Source organism: Acipenser ruthenus, chromosome 35, assembly GCF_902713425.1.
Source record: "Acipenser ruthenus chromosome 35, fAciRut3.2 maternal haplotype, whole genome shotgun sequence".
Taxonomy (NCBI): Eukaryota; Metazoa; Chordata; class Actinopteri; order Acipenseriformes; family Acipenseridae; genus Acipenser; species Acipenser ruthenus.
In genome coordinates, this window is record NC_081223.1 from 2,819,335 (window position 1) to 2,834,323 (window position 14,989).

General features: G+C 46.7%; 1 protein-coding gene across 1 annotated transcript in view; it reads right to left on the minus strand.

Annotated features, from left to right (window-relative positions):
- Nucleotides 1–1,287: 1,287 nt before the first annotated feature.
- Nucleotides 1,288–14,989, minus strand: part of LOC117395647 (unconventional myosin-Ie) — a 61,031-nt gene continuing 47,329 nt past the window's right edge. The window contains exons 20-27 of the mRNA XM_059007446.1: nt 13,303–13,472; nt 12,810–12,955; nt 11,542–11,688; nt 10,137–10,294; nt 6,201–6,269; nt 5,715–5,922; nt 3,909–4,084; nt 1,288–2,840 (exon numbers count right to left, since the gene is read on the minus strand). Of these exons, the coding sequence (XP_058863429.1) occupies nt 2,764–2,840; nt 3,909–4,084; nt 5,715–5,922; nt 6,201–6,269; nt 10,137–10,294; nt 11,542–11,688; nt 12,810–12,955; nt 13,303–13,472 (1,151 nt within the window). The 3' untranslated portion in view covers nt 1,288–2,763. The remainder of the gene's footprint in view (nt 2,841–3,908; nt 4,085–5,714; nt 5,923–6,200; nt 6,270–10,136; nt 10,295–11,541; nt 11,689–12,809; nt 12,956–13,302; nt 13,473–14,989) is intronic.

Here is a 14,989-nt window from a genome sequence, read left to right on the forward strand (position 1 = left end):
ACTACACTCCTGTTTCTCAGTGAGATGATCATTTTCATCAACTCCACAGTTGTAAGGTCCCCACTCGCTCATCAGGTGACAGCAATGCCACTGCAGGGCGAGGAGCGATTGTGGTGCGAATCCCGCCTGTGCCAGGTTGCTGTTCTTGGATTAGGACTCACTGACCTTCGCGCTGCCGGAGGGTCGGGAGGGAGATCGCTGATAGTCCAGCTTGTTGCGCTGCAGGTAGTGACCTCGTCTCCAGGGCTCTGCTTGGTATCAGCTGCCGGAGGGTCAGGGAGGGAGATCGCTGATAGTCCAGCTTGTTGCACTGCAGGTAGTGACCTCGTCTCCAGGGCTCTGCTTGGTATCAGCTGCCGGAGGGTCGGGAGGGAGATCGCTGATAGTCCAGCTTGTTGCGCTGCAGGTAGTGACCTCGTCTCCAGGGCTCTGCTTGGTATCAGCTGCCGGAGGGTCAGGGAGGGAGATCGCTGATAGTCCAGCTTGTTGCACTGCAGGTAGTGACCTCGTCTCCAGGGCTCTGCTTGGTATCAGCTGCCGGAGGGTCGGGAGGGAGATCGCTGATAGTCCAGCTTGTTGCGCTGCAGGTAGTGACCTCGTCTCCAGGGCTCTGCTTGGTATCAGCTGCCGGAGGGTCGGGAGGGAGATCGCTGATAGGCAAGCTTGTTGGACTGCAGGTAGTGACCTCGTCTCCAGGGCTCTGCTTGGTATCAGCTGCCGGAGGGTCAGGGAGGGAGATCGCTGATAGTCCAGCTTGTTGCACTGCAGGTAGTGACCTCGTCTCCAGGGCTCTGCTTGGTATCAGCTGCTGGTTCAGGTGTGTAAAACGAGCCGAGCAGCTCCACTGCAGGAGCAGAGGTCAGTACAGAGGGGTGCAGCAGCAAGACATTTCAAACTGGGGACAAACAATCTCCAACACAATTAGATGGAAGGATCTTTCTTTTGTTTACACACACACTGAGACACACACAGACAGACGAGATACACACAGACAGACCGAGACACACACAGACAGAGACACCGAGACACACACACACAGAGACACACACACACACAGACCGGACACACACACACACACAGACCGAGACGCACACAGACACACACACACAGACACCGAGACACACACACACACAGACCGGACACACACACACACAGACCGAGACGCACACAGACACACACACACAGACACCGAGACACACACTACACATACTGACATCTTTCATAGGTAGCAGTTTAACTCAGTAAAAATAAATACATACAAATTGAGAAAAAAACCCTTGGGTCAAATTGTATTTAAATGTATTTATTGAATAAAAAGGCTCTTGAATAATAATTACACAGCAACCCTCCTGAGATCATCACGACTGAAATCCTGCCCTGAATCTGGATTCCTTTTTACCCACAATGTCATCATTCCTGGACTGAAGGACTGCTTCCTTTACACTTCTGACAGCTAACTGTGAACAGGCAAGAAACTAAAAAACTAAAATACACTATTAACATTCCTGGTGTTAAAAATACACATTATATACAGCTCTGGCCAAAACGTCTGCATCGCCCTATAGAATTAACACACTTTGCTTCATAAAGTCGAATGAAACCTGCTGAATAATGTTACGTTAACATATTGAATTGCACACCGCTTTGCAGTATTTAACAGAAAACGTGACAAGAATTGACATTTCAAACTCTAACATGAAATACTATACTACTATTATGGCTTCCGGTAGACACTTGCGATATCATTTTGTAGTTTCTCACATTTTGTAGTTTACACAATGTTAAATAAAATATCCAAATTATGTTTTGGTTTTTTATTGTATCAATACTAAAATTCTAGGTGATGCAAAACATTTGGCCATACAGCTGTATGTTAATTTTAAAAGCCTTTTCATCTGTTAAAAAATCAGCTTCGTTTCATAAGTATTTCTACAGTGCTATAATACTAATTCAATTCTAACAGGCTGTTCACATGGAAGGTTTGACTTCGGAACCCTAGACGCAGTTACAACCCTTAGCCACTGGTGTCACTGTTTATACCAAGTTAATACTCCTAACTAAGAAACTGGGGCTTCATACTTTGGCCATCGGTGGCACTGTTGTGCTGATAAATCATTAAAAACAAACAAACAAAAAACACACAAAATCACAAGTTCCATTCAATATCCGTACTGATCAAACCAGACGTGGCATTTCTCCAGTCAAACTCTTAACCCTTTCAGTCCTGGCAGGACCTCACTGTCCTGTCTTGGCAGCGTACATGTTACGCCGTTGGAAATCATGTTGGAACCTCACAAGACTCCTAGGTCCCAGTCTGAGGTTGTGTAGAAATGTTTTATAATGTTCTCATGTATACTCAATAAAGGAGTTCCTTTTTTAATTATATAACTTAATTTCAAAATGATAATTCAGGACTGAAAGGGTTAAACACAGATTGCTAGCCTGGATACGAGCCAAGTTTCCACAGCTTAGCATGGATATATCTATCTCATTAAATGACAACATAGTTACTAAGGGCTATACATACAGTACTGTTGGAAGAAATCTTATACCGAGACAAAAGAAACACTGAGGATAAAGCACTTGGGTTGGACTTGATTGCAACACAGCGTCCAGATCCCTTCCTGTTCCATGGTTCCAGATCCCTTCCTGTTCCATGGTTCCAGATCCCTTCCTGTTCCATGGTTCCAGATCCCTTCCTGTTCCATGGTTCCAGATCCCTTCCTGTTCCATGGTTCTAAGGGGGCGCTGTGTGAACACCGTTTAGATCTTCTTCACGTAGTTCCCTGGGAACATGCCCTCCTTTCCTCGGAGTCGTCCGAACCACCAGCCTGAGGAATCTGGAGAAGGAGGAGTTTCAGTCACAGTTTAGTTTAAGGATTTACAAAACAAAACCCGAGGGGGACCAGATTTCCAAAGACCAAACCGGGACACACATTGAAATAGTTTTAAAAGAGTCGTAACCACATGTTCTAACTGGAGCTACTGCTACTTAACCCCTCATTTCTAGGACTGCAGTATAGTAATCTATATGAAACAGTATTGTGGAACTATTAGTATGACTGCTGATTGTGCATGTGATTCATGGAAGGGGTGCTGTCCAGCGCCAATGCAAATCGGGACTAAGGTTTGGGGGAAAATGTCAGGACCCCAGGAAAGGGGATGGGAAAAGGTCCCGGCCAAGCAGGGGCGTCTGGTCACCCAAATACATCTACAAGTGTGTTTTAAAAAGGGTTTGAAGGTTATTAACAAGGAAGAAAGCGTGTCATTGAAATGGTGCAATGAATGCCGTCATGTTGTAAAACAATTCCGAATTATTCCCCCCCCCCCCACCCCACCCCCCCCAATGAGTATCGAATCCCATGCAGGCTCACAAGTGTAATTGTGCTCATTGGAAGATCCTAACTTCGTATACAATGTGAGCACCATCTTCAGACAGCTTCAGTCTTCAGTATGCTGTTCAGCATTATGAAATGCGATGAATAGTCAAAGACAATATTGTTAAAAGACTGATGCAAAGTAAGAAAAAGTTACCTTAAAATGAGAAACTGCATAAGTGGGCCTACATGTGACAGGGATGGGAAGAAGACTCATGTTGCATTGCAGTTTGATCCATTCCTGGTTTTACTGTGAGTTTAATAAGACATACCTGAGCTTATACACACTGTGGGTAATCAAGCTGGTTGTAAAACCTGAAATAGGTGAATCGGCTTTGTAGGAGTCTTATTTCCATCCCTGTATGATTTGATACTCACAATAGTAAGACTCTGTCAATAGACCAGTTCCTTTCTGCAGATCTACACTGTGGTACTGAAGGTGAAGGAACTCCACACTGAATGTTTCAGTTTTGTCTGCTGCTTGTAGGCAGAGTCCTCGTCTCACAGCCCTTGTCGTTTCACAGTGTTTACCTTCAGTCACGATCTCGATGACATCGTCCGCGTTGAAGCTGAGCTCGTCAGTGTCCTGCGCGTCGTATGCGTACAGCGCCTGGCACTGGGGGGTCCTGGGCCTGGTTTTGGGGACAGGTTTCGATCGACCTCCCCCCGGCACCGGCTTCGATTCTGTGGACCGCCGGCGCTGGAGCCTGAAACAGAAACGAGACGCAGCAATCCCTGTTAACGGATCTTCAAAACGAGACGCAGCGATCCCTGTTAGCGGACCTTCAAAACGAGACGCAGCGATCCCTGTTAGCAGACCTTCAAAACGAGACGCAGCGATCCCTGTTAGCGGATCTTCAAAACGAGACGCAGCGATCCCTGTTAGCGGATCTTCAAAACAATCAGAATGCCAAGGTAAAACTATCAAGTTTGACTGAGTTTCTTTACAATTTTTACCTTAAACTTCTGTTCTCCAAACTCACTGTAAAATGCATTTGTTCAGATAATTACTACTGTAATAATTATCTGAAACTTCAATAGAAACCTTTTCTGTTTAAATATGTAAAGGTACATCCAGTAAAGGCGCTCCGCGTGGAGTGCAGGATGCGCCCTATAACCTGGAGGGCGCTGGTTCGGGTCCAGGCTATTCCACTGCCGTCTGTGGACGGGATTCTCAGGGGGCGGCGCACAATTGGTCAAGCAGCACCCGGGTGGGGAGGGCTTAGGTCGGCCAGGGTGTCCTCGGCTCACCGCGCACCAGTTGCCGAGAGCTGCGTGGTCCTCCAACGCTGTAGCTCTGAGGTGACTGCATGTGTCCGTCTTCATCCCTCCCGAGTCAGCGCGGGGGTGGCAGCGGTGAGCCGGGTTGAAATTAAAATAAATAAATTGGGCTTTCCAAATTGGGGATAAAATGAGAAAAAATAATTGGCGATTTTAAATTTATAAAAAATTATTTATGTGAAAATGTACAATGCTTTCAAATGCAGGGAGAGGATGCTGGTAGGGCAATGTCACAAATTTATTAACTAAAGACCTGAAGAAAACACACACTGAGAAATCAAACTGTGTGAAACCCTCCAACAAGACAGACACACAGACAACGAATTAAACAGCAAAACCCCCACACATGAGCATGGAGGAGATCCTGGTTCAACCTTTAAGATATTTAAAAATGATAGAAAGAAAATGATGCACAGCAAGAAGAGCAAAACTACAGACCACCAACACAGGCAGGTCAGACTCACGATCTCCCGCTACCAGCCATCATTCCCCTGAGAGGACGGCTTGAAACAGGACCGCTGGTTAGTGCTGGACTGACCACGGCCAAAACACACACACACACACACACACACACACACAGAGTTGTAACGAGTCACCAAAATTGGGACTTGAGTCACGAAAAATTGCGACTTGATTCCATGTCGAGTCATTACAACTCTGCACACAACACACACACACACACACACACAGACACAGAAAGAGGCACACATACAGACAAACAAACAGACAGAGATACACGCACACACACAGAAACACAGACACAGAGATACACACATAGAAAAACACACCGTAACAAACAGACAGAGATGCACGCACAAAAAGAGACACACACAGAAACAGAGGCACACACAACACACAGACACAGAGATACACGCACACACACAGACAAACGGACACAGAGAGATACACACACACACAGACACAGAGATACACGCACACACACAGACAAACGGACACAGAGAGATACACACACACACACACACAGAAACAGAGACACACACAGACAAAAAAAGAGACACACACCACACACACACCCCCCCAGGAAGGAGGTCTTACCCGGCGACGCCCTGGTCCGGCACGCTCATGAAGTCCATGTTGACCTGGGGGCCGGGGCGGGGGTCTCGTGGGCGGAGGCTGGCTCCCTGTCTGGGGAGGGTGGGCTGGACCACGCTGGCCTGGCGGAGGAGGGTGGACAGTCTGCCGGCAGCCTGGGCTCTGCTGTGGCCAGGCTGCCCCTGCCTCGCAGCACTGTTCCTGGGTGCACCTGTCCAATCAGGGGGAGAGAGACCCTGAGCAACCTGCCTGGACACTTTAACAGGACCCATTTACACGATTGGATTGGCATCGGCCAGAATTAGAGACAACATGTGACATGTGATCCCTGCAGCACTACAGAGCTATGGGAGCAGCACGATTGCAAGCAGTCTACAATTTTTATTTATTTATTTTTTTTATTAAGGGTTGTAAGTCTACAACCCTTAATAAAACAATGGCAGTGCTGACCTGAGTTCTGAGTTAATAAAACAAGGGCACAGTGCTCACCTGAGTCCCTCGAGTTTGACTGCCGATCTCCAAAGTGGCCACTTTTTCTTTTGTCTTTCCTTGTCGGTCCTGAAACACAGAAGTGAATTAGCACACAGAACTCCTGTCACAGTGGGAATGAGAGCTCAGAAATACTACAGGAAAACCCATGAATTCAAATGTTTCAACGTCTTAATGAGAAAGACTTTGTCAAAATGTTTGTCATTGAATGTATGACATTTATTTTAGTGTTTATTGAAGACATTGAGAAAGACTTCTAATGGAAACGTTTGTCATTGAAATTATGAAGCTTCCTAGCACTACAGAGTGTTTAATAGGTGTGGATGGTGAATGAGAGCTTGGTGAATGAATGATAAAACATGCAGCAAACACAACTGTGGAAATGCACAGCATCTGTGTGTGTGTGTGTGTGTGTGTGTGTGTGTGTGTGTGTGTGTGTGTGTGTGTGTGTGTGTGTCAGGGAGCCTGCACACAATCTGAGGAATATGGAACACTCTGAACTGTGTATCTAGTGGTGCTGCACAAACACATGACTGGAATGGGGCTCTCCACGGAAGTCGGGCTGACAGTCAGGGGAGGGTCAGTGGTGTTGATTGATGAATTTACCATTCAGAGTGAAAGGAGTGAAGAAACAGCTGCTTGGGTTTGTGATGATCGCTGCTTTTCTTAGACTGTGGAGAACAGCGATCCACACACACCCCAGCAGCGGTTTCTTTACTCTGAATGGTCCTGTAACACACACGATGGCACAGTATGCACTGTGTGTATAGAGAGCAGTGTGAATGAGAGTCCTGTAACACACACGATGGCACAGTATGCACTGTGTGTATAGAGCAGTGTGAGAGTCCTGTAACACACACGATGGTACAGTATGCACTGTGTGTATAGAGAGCAGTGTGAAAGAGTCCTGTAACACACACGATGGTACAGTATGCACTGTGTGTATAGAGAGCAGTGTGAGAGTCCTGTAACACACACGATGGTACAGTATGCACTGTGTGTATAGAGAGCAGTGTGAATGAGAGTCCTGTAACACACACAATGGTACAGTATGCACTGTGTGTATAGAGAGCAGTGTGAGAGTCCTGTAACACACACGATGGTACAGTATGCACTGTGTGTATAGAGAGCAGTGTGAAAGAGTCCTGTAACACACACGATGGTACAGTATGCACTGTGTGTATAGAGCAGTGTGAATGAGAGTCCTGTAACACACACGATGGTACAGTATGCACTGTGTGTATAGAGCAGTGTGAGAGTCCTGTAACACACACGATGGTACAGTATGCACTGTGTGTATAGAGCAGTGTGAGAGTCCTGTAACACACACGATGGTACAGTATGCACTGTGTGTATAGAGAGCAGTGTGAGAGTCCTGTAACACACACGATGGTACAGTATGCACTGTGTGTATAGGGCAGTGTGAATGAGAGTCCTGTAACACACACAATGGTACAGTATGCACTGTGTGTATAGAGAGCAGTGTGAGAGTCCTGTAACGCACACGATGGTACAGTATGCACTGTGTGTATAGAGAGCAGTGTGAAAGAGTCCTGTAACACACACGATGGTACAGTATGCACTGTGTGTATAGAGCAGTGTGAGAGTCCTGTAACACACACGATGGTACAGTATGCACTGTGTGTATAGAGCAGTGTGAGAGTCCTGTAACACACACGATGGTACAGTATGCACTGTGTGTATAGAGAGCAGTGTGAGAGTCCTGTAACACACACGATGGTACAGTATGCACTGTGTGTATAGAGCAGTGTGAGAGTCCTGTAACGCACACGATGGTACAGTATGCACTGTGTGTATAGAGAGCAGTGTGAGAGTCCTGTAACACACACGATGGTACAGTATGCACTGTGTGTATAGAGAGCAGTGTGAGAGTCCTGTAACACACACAATGGTACAGTATGCACTGTGTGTATAGAGAGCAGTGTGAGAGTCCTGTAACACACACAATGGTACAGTATGCACTGTGTGTATAGAGCAGTGTGAGAGTCCTGTAACACACACGATGGTACAGTATGCACTGTGTGTATAGAGAGCAGTGTGAATGAGAGTCCTGTAACACACACGATGGTACAGTATGCACTGTGTGTATAGAGAGCAGTGTGAGAGTCCTGTAACACACACGATGGCACAGTATGCACTGTGTGTATAGGGCAGTGTGAATGAGAGTCCTGTAACACACACAATGGTACAGTATGCACTGTGTGTATAGAGCAGTGTGAGAGTCCTGTAACACACACGATGGTACAGTATGCACTGTGTGTATAGAGAGCAGTGTGAGAGTCCTGTAACACACACGATGGTACAGTATGCACTGTGTGTAGAGAGCAGTGTGAGAGTCCTGTAACACACACGATGGTACAGTATGCACTGTGTGTATAGAGCAGTGTGAGAGTCCTGTAACACACACGATGGTACAGTATGCACTGTGTGTATAGAGCAGTGTGAGAGTCCTGTAACACACACGATGGTACAGTATGCACTGTGTGTATAGAGCAGTGTGAATGAGAGTCCTGTAACACACACGATGGTACAGTATGCACTGTGTGTATAGGGCAGTGTGAGAGTCCTGTAACACACACGATGGTACAGTATGCACTGTGTGTATAGAGAGCAGTGTGAGAGTCCTGTAACACACACGATGGCACAGTATGCACTGTGTGTATAGAGAGCAGTGTGAGAGTCCTGTAACACACACGATGGTACAGTATGCACTGTGTGTATAGAGCAGTGTGAGAGTCCTGTAACACACACGATGGCACAGTATGCACTGTGTGTATAGAGAGCAGTGTGAGAGTCCTGTAACACACACACAATGGTACAGTATGCACTGTGTGTATAGAGAGCAGTGTGAGAGTCCTGTAACACACACGATGGCACAGTATGCACTGTGTGTATAGAGAGCAGTGTGAGAGTCCTGTAACACACACGATGGCACAGTATGCACTGTGTGTATAGAGAGCAGTGTGAGAGTCCTGTAACACACACGATGGTACAGTATGCACTGTGTGTATAGAGAGCAGTGTGAGAGTCCTGTAACACACACGATGGTACAGTATGCACTGTGTGTATAGAGCAGTGTGAATGAGAGTCCTGTAACACACACGATGGCACAGTATGCACTGTGTGTATAGAGAGCAGTGCGAGAGTCCTGTAACACACACGATGGTACAGTATGCACTGTGTGTATAGAGCAGTGTGAATGAGAGTCCTGTAACACACACGATGGTACAGTATGCACTGTGTGTATAGAGAGCAGTGTGAGAGTCCTGTAACACACACGATGGTACAGAATGCACTGTGTGTATAGGGCAGTGTGAGAGTCCTGTAACACACACGATGGTACAGTATGCACTGTGTGTATAGAGCAGTGTGAATGAGAGTCCTGTAACACACACGATGGCACAGTATGCACTGTGTGTATAGAGAGCAGTGCGAGAGTCCTGTAACACACACGATGGTACAGTATGCACTGTGTGTATAGAGCAGTGTGAATGAGAGTCCTGCAACACACACGATGGTACAGTATGCACTGTGTGTATAGAGAGCAGTGTGAGAGTCCTGTAACACACACGATGGTACAGAATGCACTGTGTGTATAGGGCAGTGTGAGAGTCCTGTAACACACACGATGGTTCAGTATGCACTGTGTGTATAGAGCAGTGTGAATGAGAGTCCTGTAACACACACAATGGCACAGTATGCACTGTGTGTATAGAGAGCAGTGCGAGAGTCCTGTAACACACACGATGGTACAGTATGCACTGTGTGTATAGAGCAGTGTGAATGAGAGTCCTGTAACACACACGATGGTAAAGTATGCACTGTGTGTATAGGGCAGTGTGAGAGTCCTGTAACACACACGATGGTTCAGTATGCACTACGCTGTGTGTATAGAGAGGAGAGAGGGAGACTCACTGGAGCTCTTTGGCAGTCCTGCTCCGATGCTCACACTCAGGACCTTGCTGCTGGGTTTCAGGAAGGCCTGGTCGGTGCTGCCCAGCTGGAACTGAATCTGCCTGGACCCTGCGGACCCCCAGGGACCCCAGCCCCCCTTCTTCACCTTGAACTCTAGCCTGGAGGAGAGGAGAGTGGGGGAGCGAGGGAGAGGCGGTGCTTTAATTACCTAGGCATGTCATTTATATAAAACAAGCATGCTAGTAACATATACCCCGTTCAAAAGACATCCGCATGATGAGAAGGATTACACAAGTACAGGATGGACATATTCCATCACAAACCCCAATAATCCGATATCTCTGTGAGCAGTGACAGAGATGTACAGTGACAGAGCTGGACAGTGACAGTGTGAGCAGTGACAGAGATGTACAGTGACAGTGTGAGCAGTGACAGAGATGTACAGTGACAGAGCTGTACAGTGACAGTGTGAGCAGTGACAGAGCTGTAGTGACACAGCTGTACAGTGACAGTGTGAGCAGTGACAGAGCTGTAGTGACACAGCTGTACAGTGACAGTGTGAGCAGTGACAGAGTTGTAGTGACACAGCTGTACAGTGACAGCTGTACAGTGACAGTGTGAGCAGTACAATGACAGAGCTGTACAGTGACAGTGTGAGCAGTGACAGAGCTGTACAGTGACAATGTGAGCAGTGACAGCTGTACAGTGACAGAGCTGTACAGTGACATAGCTGTACAGTGATAGTGTGAGCAGTGACAGAGCTGTACAGTGACAGATGTACAGTGACAGGGCTGTACAGTGACAGATGTACAGTGACAGGGCTGTACAGTGACAGATGTACAGTGACAGGGCTGTACAGTGACAGGGCTGGACAGTGACAGGGCTGGACAGTGACAGGGCTGGACAGTGACGGTGTGAGCAGTGACAGTGTGAGCAGTGACAGAGCAGTGACAGAGCTGTGCAGTGACAGTGTGAGCAGTGACAGTGTGAGCAGTGACAGAGCTGGACAGTGACAGTGTGAGCAGTGACAGAGCTGTACAGTGACAGAGCTGGACAGTGACAGTGCGAGCAGTGACAGAACTGGACAGTGTGACAGAGCTGGACAGTGACAGTGTGAGCAGTGACAGAGTGAGCAGTGACAGAGCTGGACAGTGACAGTGTGAGCAGTGACAGAGCTGGACAGCGACAGAGTGAGCAGTGACAGAGCCGGACAGTGACAGAGCTGTACAGTGACAGTGTGAGCAGTGACAGAGCTGTACAGTGACAGAGCCGGACAGTGACAGAGCTGTACAGTGACAGTGTGAGCAGTGACAGAGCCGGACAGTGACAGAGTGAGCAGTGACAGTGCGGTACAGTGACAGAGTGAGCAGTGACAGTGCAAGCAGGACTCTGCAGCGGCACTCACAGGTTGTTGAATTTCAGTGGCAGTTTGCGCTGGCTCCTCTCCTCATAGCGCTTGTACAGCAGACTCAGCAGCTCTGTCTTGAAGCTCGACTCGAGGAGGCTGTCATACTGCTGCTCGTGAATGATGAAGAAGTCATCCTGCAAGGTGCTGGGGGGGGGGGGGGGGGGGGGGGTGACAGTCAAAATGGCTTTTAAGAAACGGCATGGCTGATTGGTTGACAGGCTCACACTTGTGTTACCCGGTGGCACTTTGTTGCATCCAATACATTGCTCATCAACTTACAGTAGATCAGGACAAGCCCCCAGAACACAGAGAATGTAATCCTTGACTTTGTATTGATGATTATGCCTGCTTGATTGAGGGTCCTTCATGATGTACTGTGTGTAGGGGCAGTCCTGCCTCATGGAGGGCAGCAGTGTGGAGTAGTGGTTAGGGCTCTGGACTCTTGACCAGAGGGTTGTGGGTTCAATCCCCGGTGGAGGACACTGCTGTTGTACCCTTGAGCAAGGTACTTTACCTAGATTGCTCCAGTAAAAACCCAGCTGTATCAATGGGTAATTGTATGTAAAAATAATGTGATATCTGTATAATGTGAAATAATGTATAATGTGATTCTTGTAACAATTGTAAGTCGCCCTGGATAAGGGCGTCTGCTAAGAAATAAATAATAATGAACCTTGTTTAGAAACTTCCTAAACTGGATCCAACGTTGACCCAAGTTATCTGCCCAAGAAAACAGTGCTTCCAATAAACTGGACACGATTTCATTGCTCGTGAAAGTGAAAGCACACCTTCAACCTGGGCTAGTAAAGGACAAGCAAGGGCTGTGGGGATCAACCAAACCGTTCACTAAAAACCATCAACAGCAGAGTTTAGTAAACGCTCACCTGAAAACATACAGTTCAACAATCTTTAACATTTCTAGTATCTTGATGCATTATAAAACACTAATTGAGAGCTGCTTGAGAAAATCTATGTAAGCTTTAAACACACAAATGAGAGCAAGAGGACTCTTGATACACAAGTCAGCTTTCTGAATGATGCTTTAAACATCTATTAATACACAATCGTGCTATTCAGCCCAAACTGTCATTAGCTCTGCTTCTTCAGACATAAACACACACCCAATAAAGTTAACAAATCAGAACTAATGTCCAACTCCAATATTGATCTTAGAAAATAACTCAAATGGTGATATGAAGTCAATAGCTTTGAGAATATCCCTCTCTCCTGCATTCCGCTGTGGTCCCCCAGTTCTCCCAGTGTACCTGAGTGAGACAGACTGGATCTTCTCCACCTCGATCTGCCTCTTCAGAACCTCCTTGATCAGCCCTTTCTCCGGACCCTGCTTCACTTTCTCTCGACCAATCATGTACAGGAACTTGGGGGTCAGCAGGAGGTCACGCTTCACAGGCTGTGGAGAGGAGAAACAGACAGATAGACAGACAGACACGTTGTTCAGATCACAACATACCACATCCCTCAGACTCTCCCAGCTCTGTGAAACCAGGACTCTTTTCTCAATATGAATCACTAGAGCTTCAAATGTACTCATTGGCAAGAACCAGGCTTCAATGTGTTCACAGAACAGAATTTAAAAATGACTAGATGAAAAAGTATGCAAAGGAAACCAAATGTTTAAATGACATCTGACTGGTATGGAAATAAGACTCCTATTGCAGAGCAGTTTCGCCTATTCTGGGTTTTAATATGTGCTTGACCAGCTATGCAATGGGTCTTATGTCACACACACACCCTCACCCTGAAGCGGCGGTCGTATTTCACCACCACGTCTGCGAAGTCGATGCGCTCCCGGCGCCCCACGAACTGCCTCAGCTCGGGACGGTGCTCCGTGCCGATGTAGTCTCCCATGAAGTTGCGGTTGATGCTGTTCCTCCGGCGCTCCTTCTTGTGGAGCAGGATATCCGAGGCTGGGACAGAGGGGAGAGGAGAGTGACCGTCACTGCTGAGCCAAAACACAGGCTCCTACCATGGGTTTGTGTGGATCGCTGTTCTCCACAGAGTAAGAAAAGCAGCGATCGTCACAAACCCCAGCATCTGTCTTTTCACTTGTCTAATTTTGAATGGTGAATCAACCCGATCAACAGAAATGCCTCTCACCTGATTGTCAGCACCTGATTTCTGTGGAGAGCTCAATCTGAATAATTGAATAATCAGTTTGTGAAGCTCCAACAGTGTTAGCCTCAAAGAATACAGATTTTTCTAAAACAAATTATACAAATTGATGTGAACTTGAGGCAACATTTAATAGGATAGCATGTGACTTTTAGACAACTCCCCCCAGGTTTTCCAGCCAAATCTGTCTTACGAAAGCATCTAGCGTGTTAATGGTATTGTTTGGTTCGATTATGAGGTCATCACCAGCGCAGAACTTCAATCACAGCGATGCCCTGTATAGTATATCACATCCTCCCTGTCTTCAATCACAGTGATGCTCTGTATAGTATATCACATCCTCCCTGTCTTCAATCACAGTGATGCCCTGTATAGTATATCACATCCTCCCTGTCTTCAATCACAGTGATGCCCTGTATAGTATATCACATCCTCCCTGTCTTCAATCACTGTGATGCTCTGTATAGTAGATCACATCCTCCTGTCTTCAATCACAGCGATGCCCTGTATAGTATATCACATCCTCCCTGTCTTCAATCACAGTGATGTCCTGTATAGTATATCACATCCTCCCTGTCTTCAATCACAGCGATGCTCTGTATAGTACATCACATCCTCCCTGTCTTCAATCACAGCGATGCCCTGTATAGTATATCACATCCTCCCTGTCTTCAATCACCACGATGCCCTGTATAGTATATCACATCCTCCCTGTCTTCAATCACAGTGATGCCCTGTATAGTATATCACATCCTCCCTGTCTTCAATCACAGCGATGCCCTGTATAGTATATCACATCCTCCCTGTCTTCAATCACAGTGATGCCCTGTATAGTATATCACATCCTCCCTGTCTTCAATCACAGTGATGCCCTGTATAGTATATCACATCCTCCCTGTCTTCAATCACAGTGATGCCCTGTATAGTATATCACTAACAGTGTTAGCCTCAAAGAAACTCTATAGAATTAAATGCCAAGTCGTTTCTCAATGCCTTCAGGTGTTGAAATGAGTTTTGAGTCCCTTATATCCCTGGACGATGTGGTCTCCCCCATGCTTTAATTACAGATACTGATTTTGCACGTATTTAGACATTGTATAGAAGTGAATGAGGGATCCTGTTCACTGAAATCTCTCCCACCTGCACAACGCTACAGTTTGAATGTTCTATTACACTTCTTTCTGTCCCTTTCCTACGTGACATGCTGTAACTACGCCTGACCCCTTATACACCTACACAATGACACCTACACAATGATGTCTAATGTGTGTAAAATCAGCATCCGCACATCCCTGAATATTACACAGAGACC